Source organism: Pan troglodytes, chromosome 19 (assembly GCF_028858775.2).
Source record: "Pan troglodytes isolate AG18354 chromosome 19, NHGRI_mPanTro3-v2.0_pri, whole genome shotgun sequence".
NCBI classification, from domain to species: Eukaryota; Metazoa; Chordata; class Mammalia; order Primates; family Hominidae; genus Pan; species Pan troglodytes.
Genome location: NC_072417.2, coordinates 94,035,795 through 94,054,979, shown reverse-complemented (window position 1 = coordinate 94,054,979; position 19,185 = coordinate 94,035,795). Strand labels below are relative to the sequence as shown.

The 19,185-nt window shown below is 45.1% G+C and overlaps 1 protein-coding gene across 6 annotated transcripts in view; it reads right to left on the bottom strand.

Annotated features, from left to right (window-relative positions):
* RPTOR (regulatory associated protein of MTOR complex 1) overlaps window positions 1–19,185 on the bottom strand; it is a 416,632-nt gene that overhangs the window by 304,412 nt on the left and 93,035 nt on the right. For 3 of the 6 annotated variants that reach the window (XM_024350719.2, XM_024350720.3, XM_063799998.1), the window contains exon 3: window positions 14,776–14,858. The exons of the other annotated variants lie outside the window; for them this stretch is intronic. In XM_024350719.2, coding sequence (XP_024206487.1) covers window positions 14,776–14,858 — 83 coding nt within the window. The remainder of the gene's footprint in view (window positions 1–14,775; window positions 14,859–19,185) is intronic. 6 annotated transcript variants of the gene reach the window in all.

Here is a 19,185-nt window from a genome sequence, read left to right as displayed (position 1 = left end):
CCACAGCTAAGAACATCTCCGTAAAGTAATACAAACCAAATCAGCTGGACAGGGGGGTGCGGGGAGGGAACTTTCAAAGGACCAATATTAAGACTTACAGTCAGTGTGACGTTTTAACAGAAAGGAGATGAAGGGAAAAACACCTTTAAACTTAAAAAAAAGTTGACATAGAATTCTACACACAGCAAAAATATCCTTCAAAAATGAAATAGAGGTAAAATATGCAGAAACTAAATTGTTGGCAGCCTCACCCTAAAAGAAATATTAAAGGATGTTTTTCAGGTTGAAGAAACATGACCCTGAACAGAAGGACAGAAATGCAGGAAAGAATAAAGAACATTAATAAGTGTAAAGAAGCAGATAAATCTAAATAAATATTGACTGTATACTGTGGGGTTTAAAATCCACGTAGAAACTCCAACCCCATGATGGTGACACCATGCAAAGTAAAGGGGGGTGGGTAGGAGGGTTAAATGCATCAAGATTCTTGCACTGTCTGGCCAAGTGGTGCAAGTGCTAACTTCAACACTTCTCACAGTAAGGGTATGTAGTAATTTATTAGGGTTACCACGAAACAAATATGTAGCTTATGTATTCTCTGATACATCACTAATAGAAGGAGAAAATGGAATAATTTTTTAAACTGCTTAATGCAAAAGAAATCAAGAAAAGAGAAAAAATAAAGAACAGGTGAGACAAAACTAAAATAAATAGGAGGGTGGTGGATTTAACCCCAGATACACAGTGTATCAATAACTACATTAAATGTAAATGGACTAAATATTCCAACTAAAAGATTAAAAACTCCCCTATCCAGTAAATAAATGCCCCAGTAAGTCAGCCCTCCCCTGGGAATCTACAGTCCTGGCTGCATCTCCAGACAGGGCAAACTGGAGGTAGAGTGGCCACTTGACAGAACCAGCCAAAGGTCACCCAGTAAACTAAGAGCTGGTTAGTAGTATCACTGCTGCATTGCTTAGCCTTTATGCATTCAGTGAGTGCTCTGGGAATATGAAAGCAACATATTCACACTGAGAAACAGCCTTGTGAAAAAGTAAAGGAGATTTCAAAAAAAAAAAAAAAGGAAAGTCAGCTGGTTACTTTGGCTATCAAAAGCTAAGACCTAACAGACCAAGACAGGAGTCAAAGGCATGAAAAATATCAGGTTATAAGATCCTAAAAATCTGGATTCCCTCTCCACTCAGCAGGGAGAGGTGCTGGCTGTCACCCTAACTACACTCTCCAAGGTTTACCTTGCACAGCTGGAGCCTGCTCTTTTCTGGAGCTTGCTTCTGCCATCAGTGTAGACTCCAAGTCCCCAGGTCCAAACCCCTCCCTAACAAGGGCCCAATAAAGACCCACTGAAATCACATTCTGATCCCTAGTCAATCTGTTCTTTTTTCTCCCTCAGTTTAAAAGTAAAGAATTTCTATCAGCTGAATGAATAGAAATATATTCAAATTTAAACAAGCAAGAACAGGGCTGTGAAAACAAAGAGACTTCTATTCTTCAAATGACAAAACGCTGAGAAATTGGATTAAAATGCCCATGATAATTTAGCTGTTTTAATACTTTATGCTGGTAAACAAAGGCAAAGGAAACAGCCCTGGGCAGAGCCCCTCCTGCTTGCTCTCCCACCGCTATGGGCAGTGTCCCCGCGGCTCCCTGCCATTCAATACAAGTGTTCCGGACAGAGGAACTAGCCATCCCTGAAACACTCTGTCAACTAGAGGGCGATTAACACTTGCCCCTTCGATGTGAGCACTCACGTGGGCCCCATGCAAAGTCTTTCCAGCTCATGATGTCACACGCATGGCACAGAAACAAATGAGATGGACAGAAGTGAAAGAACCTACAGACAAATGTCACAACCCAAAGGCAAAAGTCCCAAGTGGCTCCTTCTGCCTCACAGTCCCCTTCCTACTCTGAGATGACACATGGTGAATAGGTATTTTAAATTAGTTGCCTATTATTAAAGTAAAAAATAATCATGGTTTTAAAACAGAAGGCACATAGAAGGGTTTTGTGTAAAAAGGTGAAAGTCCCATTCTGCATCTGCCCCAAGTCACAGTGACAAATGTTCTGTGCTTCGCCTCATTTGTGGTACTGTTGCCCCTTAGAATCAAATTTTATTCTGGAATTAGATTCTGAAGTCAGTACAGACCTGATTTAAAATGTATTCTGAGGCCGGGCGTGTTGACTCACACCTGTAATCCCAGCACTTTGGGAGGCCAAGGCGGGTGGCTCACCTACAAGGAGTTTGAGACCAGCCTGACCAACATGGTGAAACTCCGTCTCTGCTAAAAATACAAAAATTAGCCGGGTGTGGTGGCACATGCCTGTAATCTCAGCTACTCGGGAGGCTGAGACAGGAGAATCGCTTCAACCTGGGAGGCAGAGGTTGCAGTGAGCCGAGATTGCGCTACTGCACCCCAGCCTGGGTGACAGAGCGAGACTCTGTCTCAAAGAAAAAAAAAATGTATTTTGACCCAATATGCTGCTTTCAAAACTAGAATCAGTCAACACAGCAAGACACCAAGAGGCGAAGGAAAATGAGAACGTCTAAGGAAGCCACAGGCTGATGTCTCCCTTCCGTGTTCACTCTAAGGCATCTGAGTGAGTGGAGGAGGGGCAGATTCACCGACTTGCCCTCCATCTATCTAGGGATCTACCCACCCATGTACACATATGCCACACCCACCTACACACATTACATATGACAAGCAGGAACGGCTGACTCCATCAGTCATATGTGCATACACTAAACCTGTTGAATACACTTTCTTCTTTTGCATTTTAAATTTGACGTATTTTAAGCTGGCACTGTGGCTCACGCCTGTAGTCCTACATACTGCTGAGGCTGAGGCAGGAGGATCACTTCAGCCCAGGAATTCGAGGTTAGTGAGCCATGATCACACCACCGCACTCCAGCCTGAGTGACAAAGCAAGACACCACCTCTACAAAAAAAAAAAAAATTAAAAATTAGCTGGGCATGGTGGCACACATCTGTAGTCCCAGCTACTCAAAAGGATATGGCAAGAGGATAGCGTGAGCCCAGGAGGTTGAGGCTGCAGTAAGCTATGACTGCATCACTGAACTCTAGCCTGGGCAACAGAGCAAGACCCCTCTAAAAATATAAAAACAAATCAATAAAAATAAATTTAAAAAAAAACAAAAAATATGGCTCATGCCTATAATCCCAGCACTTTGGGAGGCCGAGGCAGGCAGATCACTTGAGGTCAGGAGTTTGAGGCCAGCCTGGCCAACATAGTGAAACCCTGTCTCCACTAAAAATACAAAAATTAGCCAGGTGTGGTGGCATGTGCCTGTAGTCCCAGCTATTCGGGAGGCTGAGGCAGGAGAATCGCTTGGGCCCAGGAGATGGAGGCTGCAGTGAGCCGACATCATGCCACTGCACTCCAGCCTGGATGGCAGAGCAAGGCTCTGTCTCTAAATTAATAGATAAAGAAACTATGTTTTAGAGATCTTCCCACAACAGAAAGAAGTCTTCAATAATTCTGTGTTCTTTTCAAGTTTGAAATCCTTCAGAGGGAGGAGGATTAGAAGAGGAATGGTTTGGTAACTTTCTCTTTCTTCTATGTTTATCCATTTACTTTTCTTTACTATCTTTTCTGAGGTCAATTATGGTCATTTATATTTTCCTAGAAAATTATGCATCGCATACAAGTTTTCCAATTTATCTGCAAAGTTTTGCAAAGCACTCTTTTATGACTCTTGATTTCCTCAAATCTTGAGTTACTTCTCCCTGATTATCTGTGCCTTCTTGGATTTTATTGGACTTCAGCTAAGATTTTTGTTTATAAAAATAAAACTTATAATTAAAAATTCTACACAAAAATGACTTGACTGCAGGGCATGTTCCAGTCCGGGGTAAGCAGCATGTTGACTAAGGAGCCTGCCACACATGCAACCCTTTAGAAGAGACTCTTCCTTATACAAGCCATGGGTAATCCTCCCGGTTCTGCCATGCGCTTTAAATCCTACCACCCAGCCCTCCAGTCACAGGTGATTCTAGAGGGCAGCCTCACTCCCTCAGAACCAACCCACAGATGGGCCAGTTACACGGAGGACCACATGAAGCTAAGCAGAGCTGATCGGCCTCTCTGGGTTGGGAAGGCAGTGGACTGTGCTGTCTTCCACGTGCTGGGCCGAGAGCCCACCGAGGGGAGCACCCTCACCACAGCCCGTGCAGCCCTCACCTGGGAGGGGTCTTTCCCGATTTCTGCCTCCACGGCTCCTCTGTTGTGCCTTAGCACCTGCATCAGTGGCCCTCAGGCATGCCCCCAGTTTTCTGTGTTTCAGACCCCACGGGGTGGGGGAATCTCCTTCTACTGTAGCCCAAAGTGAGGGTGTGACCCCCTGGCCTAGGGGCCACCATCACCTGGCACTGGATCAAGTGCACCCTCTCTCTCCTCTTGCTGGAAGTAAACGGCACCACCTGAGCCTGGCATCTGGCATCTGTTCTCAGGGACTTTGAACCACACACTCCCTTGCCCCTGGGTGGCACTTGTCTGTCTTTTAACACTGGCCGTACAGCCTGGCCATCCAGGGAAGCATCAAACACTCTTGTGGGGGGAATTTAATCTTGAAAATCCAGCGACACAATGCAGTGGGCAGAGAGCTGAAACTGAAGCAACAGAGGAAAGTCAGGAGGTGGTTTAGGACCAGGGACCACTAGGATGTGAACACAGCTGGCTCCTGTGGGGACCCCTGGGCCCAAGCAGATGGAGTCCCATCAAAGATGACTACATCAGAAAGGAAGGACCCAGCCCTCACACACAGGGAGGGGAAGGAACGTCCTGCAGCGTAACTGCTGAGTGGGGAGCAGAGACCCACAGGGCCGCAGCACGGTGGAGACCGGGCACTGGTGTGGACATGCACCGCCCCTCCTGCCAAGCTCCCAGTCCACTATGAGCCTCCAAGCTGCACCCAGACTTCACAGAGGCCCAGCTCCTCGGCCACTCTGCCTGCACTCACCCCGACAGGAGCTTTCTCCCGACATACACTCCAGGTGGAGAGACCACAGCTCTCAGAAAACCAAAAGACTCCTAACAAAAACACACAGGAATCTTAAGGGATTGGTATTAAATTATACAGTATATATATGATCAGTATAGTCAATAGTCATAGAACCTCTTTTCTTTTTTTAATTAGAGACAAGGTCTCACTATGTTGCCCAGGCTGGTCTCCAACTCCTGAGCTCAAAGGATCCTCCTGTCTTGGCCTCCCACGGGCATGAGCCACGGTGCCTGGCTGAACCTCTTAATAGTTTTATGAAACCAATCTATCAAGACAAAGGCTCTTTTAAGAATTAAATGTTACCATGAAGCTCTCAGCAGACACCACACATATTATTTGGAAAGGAAACAAGTCCTCACAACAGAAATTATACCTTATTCAATTTAAAAGTCTCCATTTTGAACTCATAGAACTCAACAATAAAGACAAACAACCCAACTAAAAAATGGACAAAGGACTTGAATAGAGACTCCTCCAAATGGCCAATAAGCACATGAAAAGATGGCAACATCACTAATCATCAGGGAAATGAAAACCAAAACCATGATGAGATTCCACTTCATACCCACTAGGACTATCATAATAATAACAATGTAAGAATACAGAAAGTGACAAATGTTGGCCAGGATGTGGAGAGATTGGAGCCCTCATACACTGCTAGTAGACATGGACAAATAGTACAGCCACTGTGGAAAATAGATTGGGAGTGCCTCAGGGAGGTAAAATACAGGGTCACCATATGACCCAGCAACCCCACTAGTGGGCAGGGGCCCACACAAACACTAGCATTCACATATTCATAGCGGCATTATTCAAATAGCTAAAAGGTGGAAACCACGAAAGTGTCCATCAACAGATGAACCCATAAAATAGAAATGTAGAATAGCCATACAATGGAATGTTTTTCAGCTATAGAAAGAGTTGAGGCTGAAGCAGGATGATCACTTGAAGCCAGGGGTTCAAGACCAGCCTGAGCAATAAAGCGAGACCCTATCTCTACACATGCACACACAAGAAGGATTAAATTACTGATACATGCAATAGCATGGAGGAATCTTGAAAACATTCCAGATGCTAAGGAAGGAGCCCAGACGCAAAAGGCCACATACTGTATGGCTCCATTTGTGTGGAGTACCTAGAACAGGCATCTCCAGAGACAGAAGGCAGGCTGGTGACTGCCTGGGCCTGGGGGAGGGGAAATGACTGCCGATGGGCTTTGGGTTTCCCTTTGGGGTAAGAAAAGTGTTCTGGAACTAGACAGGTATGACAGTTATGACAGTTGCACAAGATTGCAAAGATGTTAAAAGCCAATTGAGTTGTACACTTTTTTTTTTTTTTTTTTAAGATGGAGTCTCGCTCTGTCACCCAGGCTGGAGTGCAGTGGCGTGATCTCGGCTTACTACAACCTCCACCTCCCAGGTTCAAGCGATTCTCTTACCTCAGCCTCCGGAATAGCTGGGACTACAGGCACCCCCCACCACGCCCAGCTAATTTTTTTTTTTTTGAGATGGAGTCTCACGCTGTCGCCCCAGGCTGGAGTGCAGTGGCGTGATCTCGGCTCACTGCAAGCTCCACCTCCCGGGTTCATGCCATTCTCCTGCCTCAGCCTCCTGAGTAACTGGGACTACAGTAGGCACCTGCCACTGCGCCCAGCTAATTTTTCGTATTTTTAGTAGAGACAGGGTTTCACCATGGTCTCGATCTCCTGACCTCACAATCCACCCGCCTCGGCCTCCCAAAGTGCTGGGATTACAGGCGTGAGCCACCGTGCCTGGCCATTTTTTAAATATTTTTAGTAGAGACAAGGTTTCACCATGTTGGCCAGGCTGGTCTCCAACTCTTGACCTCAGGTGATCTGCCCACCTCGGCCTCCCAAAGTGCTAGGATTACAGGCGCGAGCCACTGCGCCCAGCCAAGTTGTACACTTTAAAATGGTGAACTTGACGTTATGTGCTTCGTATGTCCATTTTTTAAAAATCTCCATTATGTGTCATACCAACAAGTAAATCGCGGACATTTGGGAGGGAGCTGTACAGAAGCCCTTGTGAACACCCAAATTCATGAACACCACTGTGACATATGGTTTCCCCTGCAAAATGAAATCAAGTACCACAGACACTTTGAAGTGGCCGTCCCCCTCCAATCTGTTATTGATCGTTTCCCCCTTGATCAGCACTTTCCAATTTGGCTGGAGCAGGATTTTACAACTCTTCCTAGTTGCATATGGCGAGCATACGGTGGGTTCCTCATCGTCACCTCCAAATTTAGCTTTCCATTCTTTAACACATCATCACACCTTCCACTTTCTGACTTAGAAGCAGCACTTCCATCCCTCGCCTGGCACCTGCCTGTCCTTCAGAGCCATCTCCGCATCGCTCTGTATCACGGTCCCCAAGTTAACTCAGGAAACACACATGGCACGTGAGATCTGTGAAACGACAACAGCTGAGCTACAGTTTTAGTCCCCAGCCTGACGGTGGGGGGTCCTCATTTGCAATTTGTCATACACACAGACAACTCCCTTGTTAAAGGGAACATGATGATGAGAGATAATATCCTCGAGAGGCCTGTTAAGGACAGAGTTAAGCCCCTATTTCTCTCTAAAAATATTACACTTCAAGTAGGTCAATTAATAGAGGAAGAGTCAGGAATGCAGTTATCCCCGCAAGAGGATAAAACCGGAGATAAGGCAGGATGGGGAGGGGCTTAAGGCAGCAAGACTCCTGGGCAGAATGTTCTGGGAGGGGCCTCCACCACCTCAACCATGAGGGAGAGGAAGGGATAAGGGACAGAAAGGGATGGGAAGTAAGGATCTGATGACCAACCACCACGGCCTCCCTGGTGCAAATGCTTTATATACTTTTATTCTGTCCATTAACTCTCATTTGCATGTACAAATTTTAAAAGTTTAAATAGTAACTTGTCCAGAGTTACATTTCTAAGAAGTGGCAAAGCCAGAACTAAACCAGTTCGCATTCTTTCCACAGTTAAGCTCTCCCCACCCCACCCCTCAGTGCACTGGTAGAAAGGAGACCACATTTCCCGGGGAGCTCCCCTACCAGTGAGAGGGGCGCTCCCGCCCAGAAAGGGAAGGAGCGGTGAGCCCAGCACGACTCTGCGGACCTACGAGGCAGAAGGGAGGAGGCGGACTCCACCAATCTTCCCTGGGCAGTGTTTAAACGGGCTGCGGCCCATGCTGCAACCCACTCTAGTCAACACGCGTGCTCTTCAATCCCAAATGGGCTCTCTAGTGAATCCCCTAGGTGGCCTCGGAGAGCAAGAGTCCAACACAGGGCTGGCCAGCAGGGGTCCCCTCCGGGACCAGCTCTAATGGACTGAAACCCTGAGGAGTCTAGTCACAACAGGCTGCCATCCTCCAGGAGGCTGCAGAACGATGCCTTTCTTTCATTCTTCTTTCTGTAATGTGTTTGGTGTGCCTAAAAGAATGTATAGGTCATGTCACTAAGGTATTCGGAGGGATGGCAGAAGGTGACAACACCTTTATGCTCTGGTGCAATTGGTCTAGAGTCCGGAATAAACTGCTTTGCATAATCTAAGCTTGCTTCCAGGAAGCTGCTTCCAATACCATGGCCTCTGGGGACAGGGCAAGGCAGGAAGTGCGTGGGCAGGGCTGACTACGAAGGCTTCTGGCTGAAGAGCATGAATCAGAGTTCTCACTGAACACGGCACGCACGTGGAAAAGCTGTCAGCCGAGAAGCGCTAGAAAGGAGGGAAGACGAAGTGGGAGAGCACTGCTGAGGCCAAGGCAAAAATATAAGTAAAAACATTGATCATAGGAACAGTTCTTAACTTTCTGGGCAGTAAGCAGTTAAGTGAAACTGTCAAAACACCACAGTTAACCCCAAGACAACCAGAAGATATTGTCTGTACCGTCCTGCAAATTTAATGAGTACACAGGCAAAGTGCTTCACACCAGGTACTGAATTATGCAAGCTGTGAGCCATCCACCCACAGTTCTGCCTTTGCCCATGAGTCCTCACTGGCAGCTTGTCACAGAAACTCAAGGTGGATGAAGCCTAACCTTAGGACCCACAGAGAAGGAAGTCAGGTGAGTTTGGGCAGGAGGAGGGAGGGCTGGTGGCAGGGCAGACAGCAAGACGGGATGGATGATGGAATGGTAATGGCATCAGGGCCGCACGCCAGGGGATGCTGCCAATCGCAATTATAGGGCCATTTTCACCAGCTGAACTGGACTGTCAATTTGGAACTAATGTCGCAACGTGAATGCCCCAAGCAGGAGTCACAGCGAGTAACGGTCCACCTTGGGCTGTTCCATGAATAGCTTTGGAGCACCTCCAGGTGTGGAGTACTGTCCTAGGGCAACTTAGCTGCTTCTTCCCCGATTATCCATATCTGAGCCTGAAAATCCTAAGAAAAGGTAGAACCCACTGATTTATGGGTCTTGACTGCATCTGTATTAGCCCATTTTCATGCTGCTGATAAAGACATACCCAAGACTGGGCAATTTACAAAAGAAAGAGGTTTAATAGACTTATAGTTCCACATGGCTGTGAAGGTCTCACAATCATGGCGGAAGGTAAGGAGGCGCAAGTCACATCTTACATGGATGGTGGCAGGCAAGAGAGAGCTCGTGCAGGGACGTGAGACTTGTTCACTATGGACAACAGCACAGGAAAGACCCGCCCCTATGATCGATTACCTCCCACTGGGTTCCCCCTATGGCACGTGGGAATTGTGGGAGTGACAATTCAAGATGAGATCTGGGTGGGGACACAGCCAAGCCATATCAGCATCCATCTATAAAATTCATTCCAAAACATTTGGGGGTGGGGGGCACAAGCAAGCGAGTGACTTGTGCTGATACCGATTGCTTTGCCCACAAAGCAGAGGCCTGTCTAATCATCCCAGGGGAAAGAAGACAAGTGGATCTTAGAAGCCATCCATGCAGTGCTCCCCAAAGCCAACCCGGCTGCCTGACTAGGCGCCTCCCACCACACCTAGCAGTGTGAGCACTCAATACCAAGGGTTTCACAGTTTGTCACACATGGCCACATGACACTCCCCGTGAGGTGGACACGTCAAGCAGCAGCCCCATTCAGGGACAAGGAGAAGACTCCTGGATTCCAATTATCCTCACTCCAAACCCCTAAACAACATGGAATTACACATAAACATTCAGTTCTGCAAATAACACTTGTGCCTAAAATCCAAAAGACACACCTGTTAAGTAGAACCAAAACTGCCCACCACTGGCCTTCTCAACCCCCTTGCTCCCCAAACCCCCTCCTCCCAACAGGAGGTATAGTCATCAGCTTCGGTTCACTCAAAGCATCTCATAAAAGCACACAAATAACTCTATTATCAATACCACGAAAGGATGACTGTCATTTACAATAACAATTTCAATAAGAAATGCAATAACAATTTCTACTGAGCTAATGGACCAGATCTTGGGAGCTGTTTTGTTCTCTCCTTGAACATACTCTGCTTGGGGTTAGGCACTATAAAAAACATGTTTATCTAATGGTAAAACCAACTTTCATCCCTTAACCACAAATTAACTGTGACACATCTGAGAAGCACGGTGAACTGAAGGGAAGCTGACATTCAAAATCTGTTCACTGTAATCCACAAACCAGGGCTGTGCATGGATAAGTAAGAACTGTCCGCCACATGGAAACTGACTCAACCTGACCGCTCAGCTCCCTGGAAGCCCCACGGCCGCCACACAGGACTTGCTGCCTTCACTACTCGCAGACCTGGACAAGATGAGAATGAGCTCCCACAACAATGTGGCTCCGTGACTGAGGAGTGCCTTCTGCCTCCTCCCCTAGACACACCTGCCCGACGGACAGACTCGGTCAGTGGAGGCACCGCCATGCTGTTTCATCTTCCTTAGTAAATGATAGATATTCCCATAGAAACTTATTTTTAAGGCACCAGAAGAATTAAAGCTCACCCCAAGTAAAGAGGTGTGGCCTCTGCTTCTGGTGTTGTCCACTCTCTCTGGGGAAAGAAGGACACAGAGAGCGAGGCCCCTCCTGCTTGTCTTTTTCCACAGGCTCCAGCTCCTAACTTCCATCCTGTACGAAACTGCCAGTAGCCCCAATTTGTTAGAAAAATTCTCTAAAAAGATAAATTCTTCACTGTATGGTCCCAGCTTTATAATAATCTCCTACTCCCATTTCCCAATAAAACTTTCATTTGAGACTTATGATGGAATGAGTGAGGTTTTACTGCAGAATTTTCCACTGAAACAACGGTCGGCATTTTCCTCCAATCTCTGGCAGAACACAAATTTATACACCTACAAGGTAATAAGGCAAAGCCTTAAATTTAATCAGAAGAAACATTTCATCAGTGGCAAACTGATAAATTATTTAGAAAAGGGCTCAATGGGCCTAAGCAAGGAAATACGGGCCAGATAGTGGCTGGCAGCCTTCAGAAAAAAATAGAATCACCATGGTTTCTCTCAATTCCTTTTGAACTGGAATCACCTATATCAAAAGCTAGAAAAATGAAGAACAAGTCCAAGCGTTCCAGCACCAGCAAGGAAATCATCAGAGGCTTCCAGGCACCATTCTGGTGCAGCCGACGGGGGTTCCGGGGTCGGCTTTCTGCACCTCCTGGATGGACGCTACCGTTGAGGAAACAGGCATTTCCTACTCTGCTCCCATCCATGCCAGCGTGGAGGCAACGACTCCGACAAACTTTAATGAAAATAATCTCATTTTCATTAAATGACCCAAGGTTTTCCACTCTTGCAATAAAGACACAGAGAAAGAGAAAACCAGATATATGGGTCTTTCCACTGAAGGTCTGGGAAATTTAATAACGCCCCCATTGTTTTATTGCAGATGGCACATCAACCTCTCTTTATTACTGCAGAAACTCAAGAGCCCTGTAAAGTGCAATCAAGTGGTGCGTGTCTAGCCTTGCAATGTTTCAAAGGACCCTGATTTACAGTCAGGAACCAGGCCCCTTGCACACAAACATCTGAGTTTGCTAAGTGCCTCCTGTTTCATGCAAACTCTAGAAGGCAGCATGAGGTCTGCCCCACACTGAGAGCCACGCTATCTATGCCAGGCCTCCCTCCCTCTGTCCTGTAACCCACGGAAAGCTGTGAGGAGCAGTGTGCCACGCGCACCGGGGCAGGTGCTATTATTACCCAGTGCATATGGCACAGCCCCACGCTCACACCAGGGAGCCGGTCAGAGGTATCCTGTGACATCCGTTACCTTAGGCTAATTTCTAAAATAGATGAGGCCCGCTCACGGATAGTAGCAGGAAATTTTTAAACATTTTTATTGTACTAAAAAATGAATGCAATGGTGTTGGCATTCGAAAAGCAAATATTAGGTGTCCATTGTTGTGGTTTTGCTTCCTGAATGGGGACAAAAGATCCCACTCTGTGTGCATGAACAGCTTCCTTCTAGGCTGCAGCGGATACTTTATTCCAGATTCCACTTTATAAACCAGCCCAGATGGGATCCCGCCTGCGCTGGTACCTTTTCCGAAGCATCCTGTAATCTTAACACATTCTCCATCTCACCAGCCCTTCAAACGATCTCTTACTCAGAGAATTATTTTGCACATCCATTCTTGAAATCTGGCCAACTTTAACAAATTTTCCCAGACTACAGATCATTCAGAGGACTGCACCCCTTTGCACCTGTGCTTGCTGTCCGAATACAACTGTGCCACTGTCATGGGCAGGGAATCCTCCATCCTGTACTGAGTCTACACTGTCATCTTTCTGGCTGTCATCACTGACCTACATGTAAAGGTCGCCTTCCCTACATCATGATGCCGCTTCTCAATGCCATGGAGAGATCTGCTCGTAGACAGAAATTTAGATTGAAAATAACAGATGCCACTTTAGAAGATTCCATTTCCTGTCATCTAGCATCAACTAGCTGATATCTACCAAGCGAAACTAATAATAAAGCCAGCAGTAAATCAACTCTTAGCACTCAAAAAAAAAAAAAAACAATTGTAAATCAGAGCAAATGGAATACACATACAATATCTTGAAATATTAAACACATGTATTCTGAAAGGCTATATTTCCTTATCTAATAATTCTTGGAAAAGAAGAAACTAGTTTTAATAGCAGAGACTCATTCTAGAAAGAACACAATTGGTAGATCTGAATTTATTGGGTTACATTCTTTTTTAAACAAAGGTATCTAGTAAAACGCAAAGGTACAAAGCCAAACCCAGGAGATGGCCAGAAGTAGCCAGAAAGGCATTCCTCTGAATTCCCATAGTGTTGGTTAACGACATGCCACGTGCCAACACGGCCATGTCTTCTAATACTGCCACTCTGCCCCACACTCCTGTAAGTGCCCGTCTCACCATGCTGAGACCCTAGGGTACCTTCAAAGTCTTCAAAGAAGCTATTATCTATGGAAAACACGAGGCATCTCAACTACATTTTTATAGGACTCCACCATCCAAATCTCTCTCCAGTCCTCATGCCATCCCCAAACACACTGCGCTCTCAAGAAAAAGGCTACGGCATGTTTACACAAACCATCAAGAGGCAACCAATTTAAGAGAGGAAAAAGTCAAGCCATTAGGCATCAATCAAGAACCCATGAAGCCACTGCCTTCTAAAGAACAAAAGTCTGTTGTTATTGACTTGACAAGTCGGCAATGCAAGCACAAAGGTACACCCTAAGACACAGAGATGCTTCCTAACAATTAGCTCACGACTGGAAGCAACAGCAGAAATGACCTAAAGGCATTTTTAAAGGCAGGAAAAATTTCATTTTTGGCTGTTCTCTTACTCTAAGAATGTAAATAATGTATAAGGAATCTCTAAATCCCACATCATGTGGATAAATGATCCACAAATCAAAATTCCAACCAAATAAGTGTTCAAAAGGTTCCATAAATCATGTGTTTTCATGAGGCTTTCATCCAAAAGGGGAGAGTAAAACTTGCAGGAGACGCGCAGGTAAGGCACCTTCTCAACCTGCATTCTTCATTATTTCCTTTAGGTAACTCGAGTCCATCTATCATGCAAAGCTGAATATAGGGCACTTCCATAAGTGCCCAGATTCTTAGTTTTTTATTAAATTTATTAAATCTCCAAACCAGTTAATAAGAAAGGCTAAAGGTCTTTGGGTGGATTACAAGTAACTTAAGATCTTAAAGGCAATTTGACACAGTTATATTCTAAGCCACTTTTCTTTAAACAAACAAACAAAAAACTGTAAGATATAAGCCAAAAAAAAAAAAAAAAAAAACCCCACACACTAATTGGTAACTGGCTCCCTAAAAAGAACCTTATCTTTTGAATCAAAGGCAAAGCATATAATAAGTGTTATCTTTTGACAGTTGGGTGTTTTTTTCTCAACTATGTGAAAACTGAAGACACGCGGAATAGCGTTAACTAGTTGAGGTTGCAGAAAAATTATCGAAAATACATTTCCTGAGAAAAATTAAAACCATGGTTAAGAGCGAAAAGAATACTTTTTCTTTTCTAAAAATCTGGAACAAACTTAAGCAAAATAAGTTGGACTGTCCCATGCAAGACTCACAATAATGCGGACACTGTCAAGACAACACAGCCACCAATAGCCAGCAGGCAGAACGCAGGCACACGAAACGCAGTGCGCAGGCGCCATGCCGCACAAGGGCAGGGTGTGCACAGAATTCTCACTTGGATCCAAAGAGTGTTGGAAACCAAGGAACTGGAGTTTCCCTGTAAGAAGGAAAGGGAAGAGCAAGTGAAGCACGCTTACCCTTGGCTGCCAGTTCTCGTACTGCTTCTGTAAATTTGCACCGATGGTTTCCAGAGCTTTCTGAGGACCCATCGACAGAGGATCTGAGGAAGCAATGGAAAAGAGAAAGTTCTTTACGTCTGCATTTCCTCCTCTGCTAGGCCTCTCTTCCACAGTTTCTCCTTATATAACGAACTTCAAAGTCACCTTTGACTAAAAGTAACACAACGCCTAAGGTTGATCAGTGTTAACCAGATTTACTGAACAGCTAAGGTGCTCAAACAAGCTGACACGCCGTGAAAGCCAGTGTTTTAACATCACGGGCAAGTGAATGCTGTTATTCTACCCACGTTCATTTGTATTTTGGCACCTGCAGCTTTCCCGCACTTGCACTGTTTTATTCTCAGGCTCCTGCTCAGGCTTTCTCTGAGAAGGCAGCTCTGCAGTGACAGCATATGCTTCCTCCTGTTCAAACTATGGCTCTCATGGGTACAGGAAAAGGAGGAGAGAAAAAGACAAAGAAGTGATACTTTTTAATTAATTTTCATCTGCACTCAGTATGCCCACAAAAAAATCCGTTTCACAAACGTACATTCATGTCCAGGATTTACCCATTTATTTCAGGAGTGGGTTCCAGGGCAATTAACTCTAAATCAGCAGTCCTCAAACTTGTTTGGTCTCAGGACCCCTTTGCACTCTAAAATTATTGAAAACCTCAAAGAGCTTTGGTTTATGTTGTTGAATCTATCAGTATCTACTCTATGTGAAATTCAGCTAAGATTTTAAAAATATTTTTCTTCATTCATTTTAAAAACAATAACCCATTATATTTTAACATAAATATTTATTACAAAAATAACTATTTTTTTCCAAAAAAGTTTAGTGAGAAGAGCAGCATTTTTGCATATTTTTGCGAATTTCTGGAATATGTGGTTTGATCAAGGATGGGTGACTCTCATCCATTTTTGCATTCGTCTGTGGCAATTCATGGTTTCAGTGACTGCATATGTGGAAACCCCTACCTCACACACATATCTATCATTAGAAAACAGAAGAGTATCTTAAAATGCTATTTTACATAATCATGACTCTTTTTGTTTGATACTACACCAAAAATTATCAAGTGGTAATTTCCTTCAGATTATATGAGATGTAGTATCTGAAACCACATCAACGAACTTTTTGTATGCTATGACATTAAAATTCACTGCTGTTTGCTGCACCTTGAGTGGATTTTTTACCCATAGATTATTTTGTATCATCATGCATTGATCATTTGGAAAATATCGGCTCATGGAACTATACAGATCTTGTATATTTCATTCCCCAATATTTTTTTAAGAATCCACACTCATTAACATTACCATGATCTCATCAGAAATGTCTTAAGTACTAAGAAGTTGCCAGGCTCGGCCAGGTGTGGTGGCTCACCACTGTAATCCCAGCACTTTGAGAGGCCAAGGTGGGTAGATCACCTGGGGTCAGGAGTTCGAGACCAGCCTGAGCAACATGGTGAAACTCAATCTCTTCTGAAAACACAAAAATTAGCCGGGCGTGGTGGCGGGCACCTGTAATCCCAGCAACTCAGGAGGCTGAGACAGGAGAATCACTTGAACCCTGGAGGCAGAGGTTGCAGTGAGCCGAGATCGTGCCACTGCACTCCAGCCTGGGCGACAGAGTGAGACTCCGTCTCAAAAACAACAACAACAACAACAACAACAACAACAACAACAAAAAAGAAGTTGCCAGGCTCATAGTGGTAGGTATAAGGTTTCCAAAATTTTTTTTTTTTTGAAATCTCAAATTTTATCAGTGGAAACAAACGCTGTCAGTTGTTTTCCTTAACGTGACAGACTCATGTCATTCATTTTCCAGAAAACATCTGCCCACTACTCCAGGTCTGTCTGTTGGGGGTAAAATGCTATCAAACAGCACCACATGCTACAGAGAAATGCTGCGTGAAAGCAAGAGCCAATCAATGCAGCAAATTTTGTTACTGACTTATTTTAAGAAATTCCCATAGTTACCCCTACCTTCAGCAACCACCCCCCCTCCATTAGTTGGTGGCCATCCACATGAGGCAGGACCCTCTGTCAGCCAATTAAATGCTAAAAGATTACAACTCGCTAAGGCTCCAGTGATCACTAACATTTTTCAGTTTTTAAAATAAAGTGTGTATGTTCTTTTGGACACAATGCTACTGCACACTTCACAGACTACAGTACAGTGTAAACGTAACTTTTACATGCACTGGACACCAAAACGTTCACGTGGCTCACTTACTGCAGTCGTCTACAGCCAAACCCGCAAGAGCTCCAAGAGCCACCTGTATAGTTTTTGGCATTATTTAATTTTTTTTTTTTAGCTAGATGTATGTTACTCTGATAAAAAAATAAAATAAAAATCATGACATTAATAAGATTTTACAACTGGAAAGGGCCTTCGCCCATAGATAGGTCAAAGTCATCAAGGGCTTTTCAAAACAGAGATGCCAGGCCCTCACCTTCTGGAAATTCTAATTCAATGGACACCTCTGGCTGAGAAAAGCTTGGTAAAAATCAGGTAATATCTAACTTCTCTGAAAGAATTGTGGTAAATTTGTTATAATCCGTAATCTGTGACTTCAGATGTTACATGTTTGGTCTTCATTTCTCTCAGGAACAAAGTTCTAAGGTCTCAAAAAAATCATAGTGACCCAAATCAACTGTGCTGTGATCAGACCCACAAGATAGGATTGGATTGGGATCTGAAAAACAAAAAATAGGGGCCACGAAGTACACAAACAAGGCAAAGGAAAGCAAAAAACAGCTTTAACAAACAGATGCAAAAGAGCGGCCTTGCCACGTGCATGAGGAGGCGCAAAGTAAACGCACAGGGCTGGCTGGAAGGCGTTGAGTTCAGTCACCCATACTTAACTGCAGCAACCAGCATGGTCGCGGCCCGCGGCTGTCATCTATGGTCAGAAAACTGTCCATGCATCACAACGGTCAGCGGTGGCTCACACTATGCATGCTCTCCAGTGAACCACGGACAGAGGAAGAAGGGAGGGAGTTCCCATTCAAGGAGTACCCCCTCCTTGGATTTCACCCCTTGGAAAGTCCAGGCCCTTCTCCCATCCCACCCTCTCCCCAGTGTTGGCAGGAGGCAGCCACTTCCCTGCATCCCTCACAACATCCTGCAGAGACATGGGGGCCCTCGTTAGTAGAGGCAGCCTGGCAGGGGCCCCACTCTCCCTACCCTGACTCAGGTCAGGACACCTGCCCACCCAGGAGGGGTGAAGCCACTGTCAGCTGCTCACCAGGCTGTGACCAGCTACATGGCGCTATAACCGCCTATCCACTGGGAATCCCTGTGGTCAGTTAATTGTATGGTTCCCTCCCAAGAATAGGGCAGTGGGTGGGAGAGCTGAAATCAGAAGCAGAGGAAGACACGGGAAAGAATGAGGTCAAATAAAACGATGCATTTAGCATTTGATTAAGTATAATTTAAATAAACTAAAATTAAATTCCCCGATAGATATTATTGACAACAGTATCAGTCTGATGTGGGGTGAAGTGGACAGATCATAAATGTAAAACTGTAGTTGTGTCTTATAAAACATTTCTAATTCCTTTATGAGCTTCTATTTAAGGGGAATCTGGGGAAGAACTAATGAAACTTCAGCGGCGAGTGAGTGTGTGGGTAAATTGATGAATGAAATGGATGGGTAGGTGGATGGAAAAGGAGATGGTAAATGGTATTTGCATAAAACTTTTAGCTCTTTATAAATTTTCCTATTTGCAAGATTTTCAGCATAACCCCTCTGAATTTCAAGATACTTAGAACTTTACACGGAAAGGAACTTGGTCCAACCCACCTCATGGGACAGAAGGGCAAGCTGAAGTTTAAAGCAGTCAAATGACTTGCTCCAAGGTTATTGATAGTGCTGGCATTCAGCCAACCTGAAGAGGTGCAGCTTTTTCTTTTTAAACCTCTCCATCTTCTTCCTATGTACCCAGTTTGATTACCCGTCCTATCCATTTCACCTTCCAAAGAGCTGGCACTCCACCAGCCACTGCTAACGTGTTCACCCAATCCGCAGCCCTTCACGATGCTACTGAGACTCTCCCACCTCCCAGCTGGGTTCCTCAATCTGACCCAATGGCCCCAAAGAGTGGTGCCCCAGGCACAGACAGGCCCACCAATGACCTAGTCTTTCTCTTCTCAGTCCACCCTGAAGATAAGCGCAGGCTGACCCCCTCCCCTCAGAAGCCCACAGGGCCGGCTGTGTGCTCCATTTAGATGGAAAGCTGTCAAGAGTGGAGACCCAGCAGTGCGGCTGGGGGAGGGGACCCAAAGGGGACAAGATAAGACTTCTGGGCCAATGGTCATCTTGTTCCTTGATCTGGGGTCCATGGGTATGATCAGTTTAGGATACACCCGGGTTAGGTG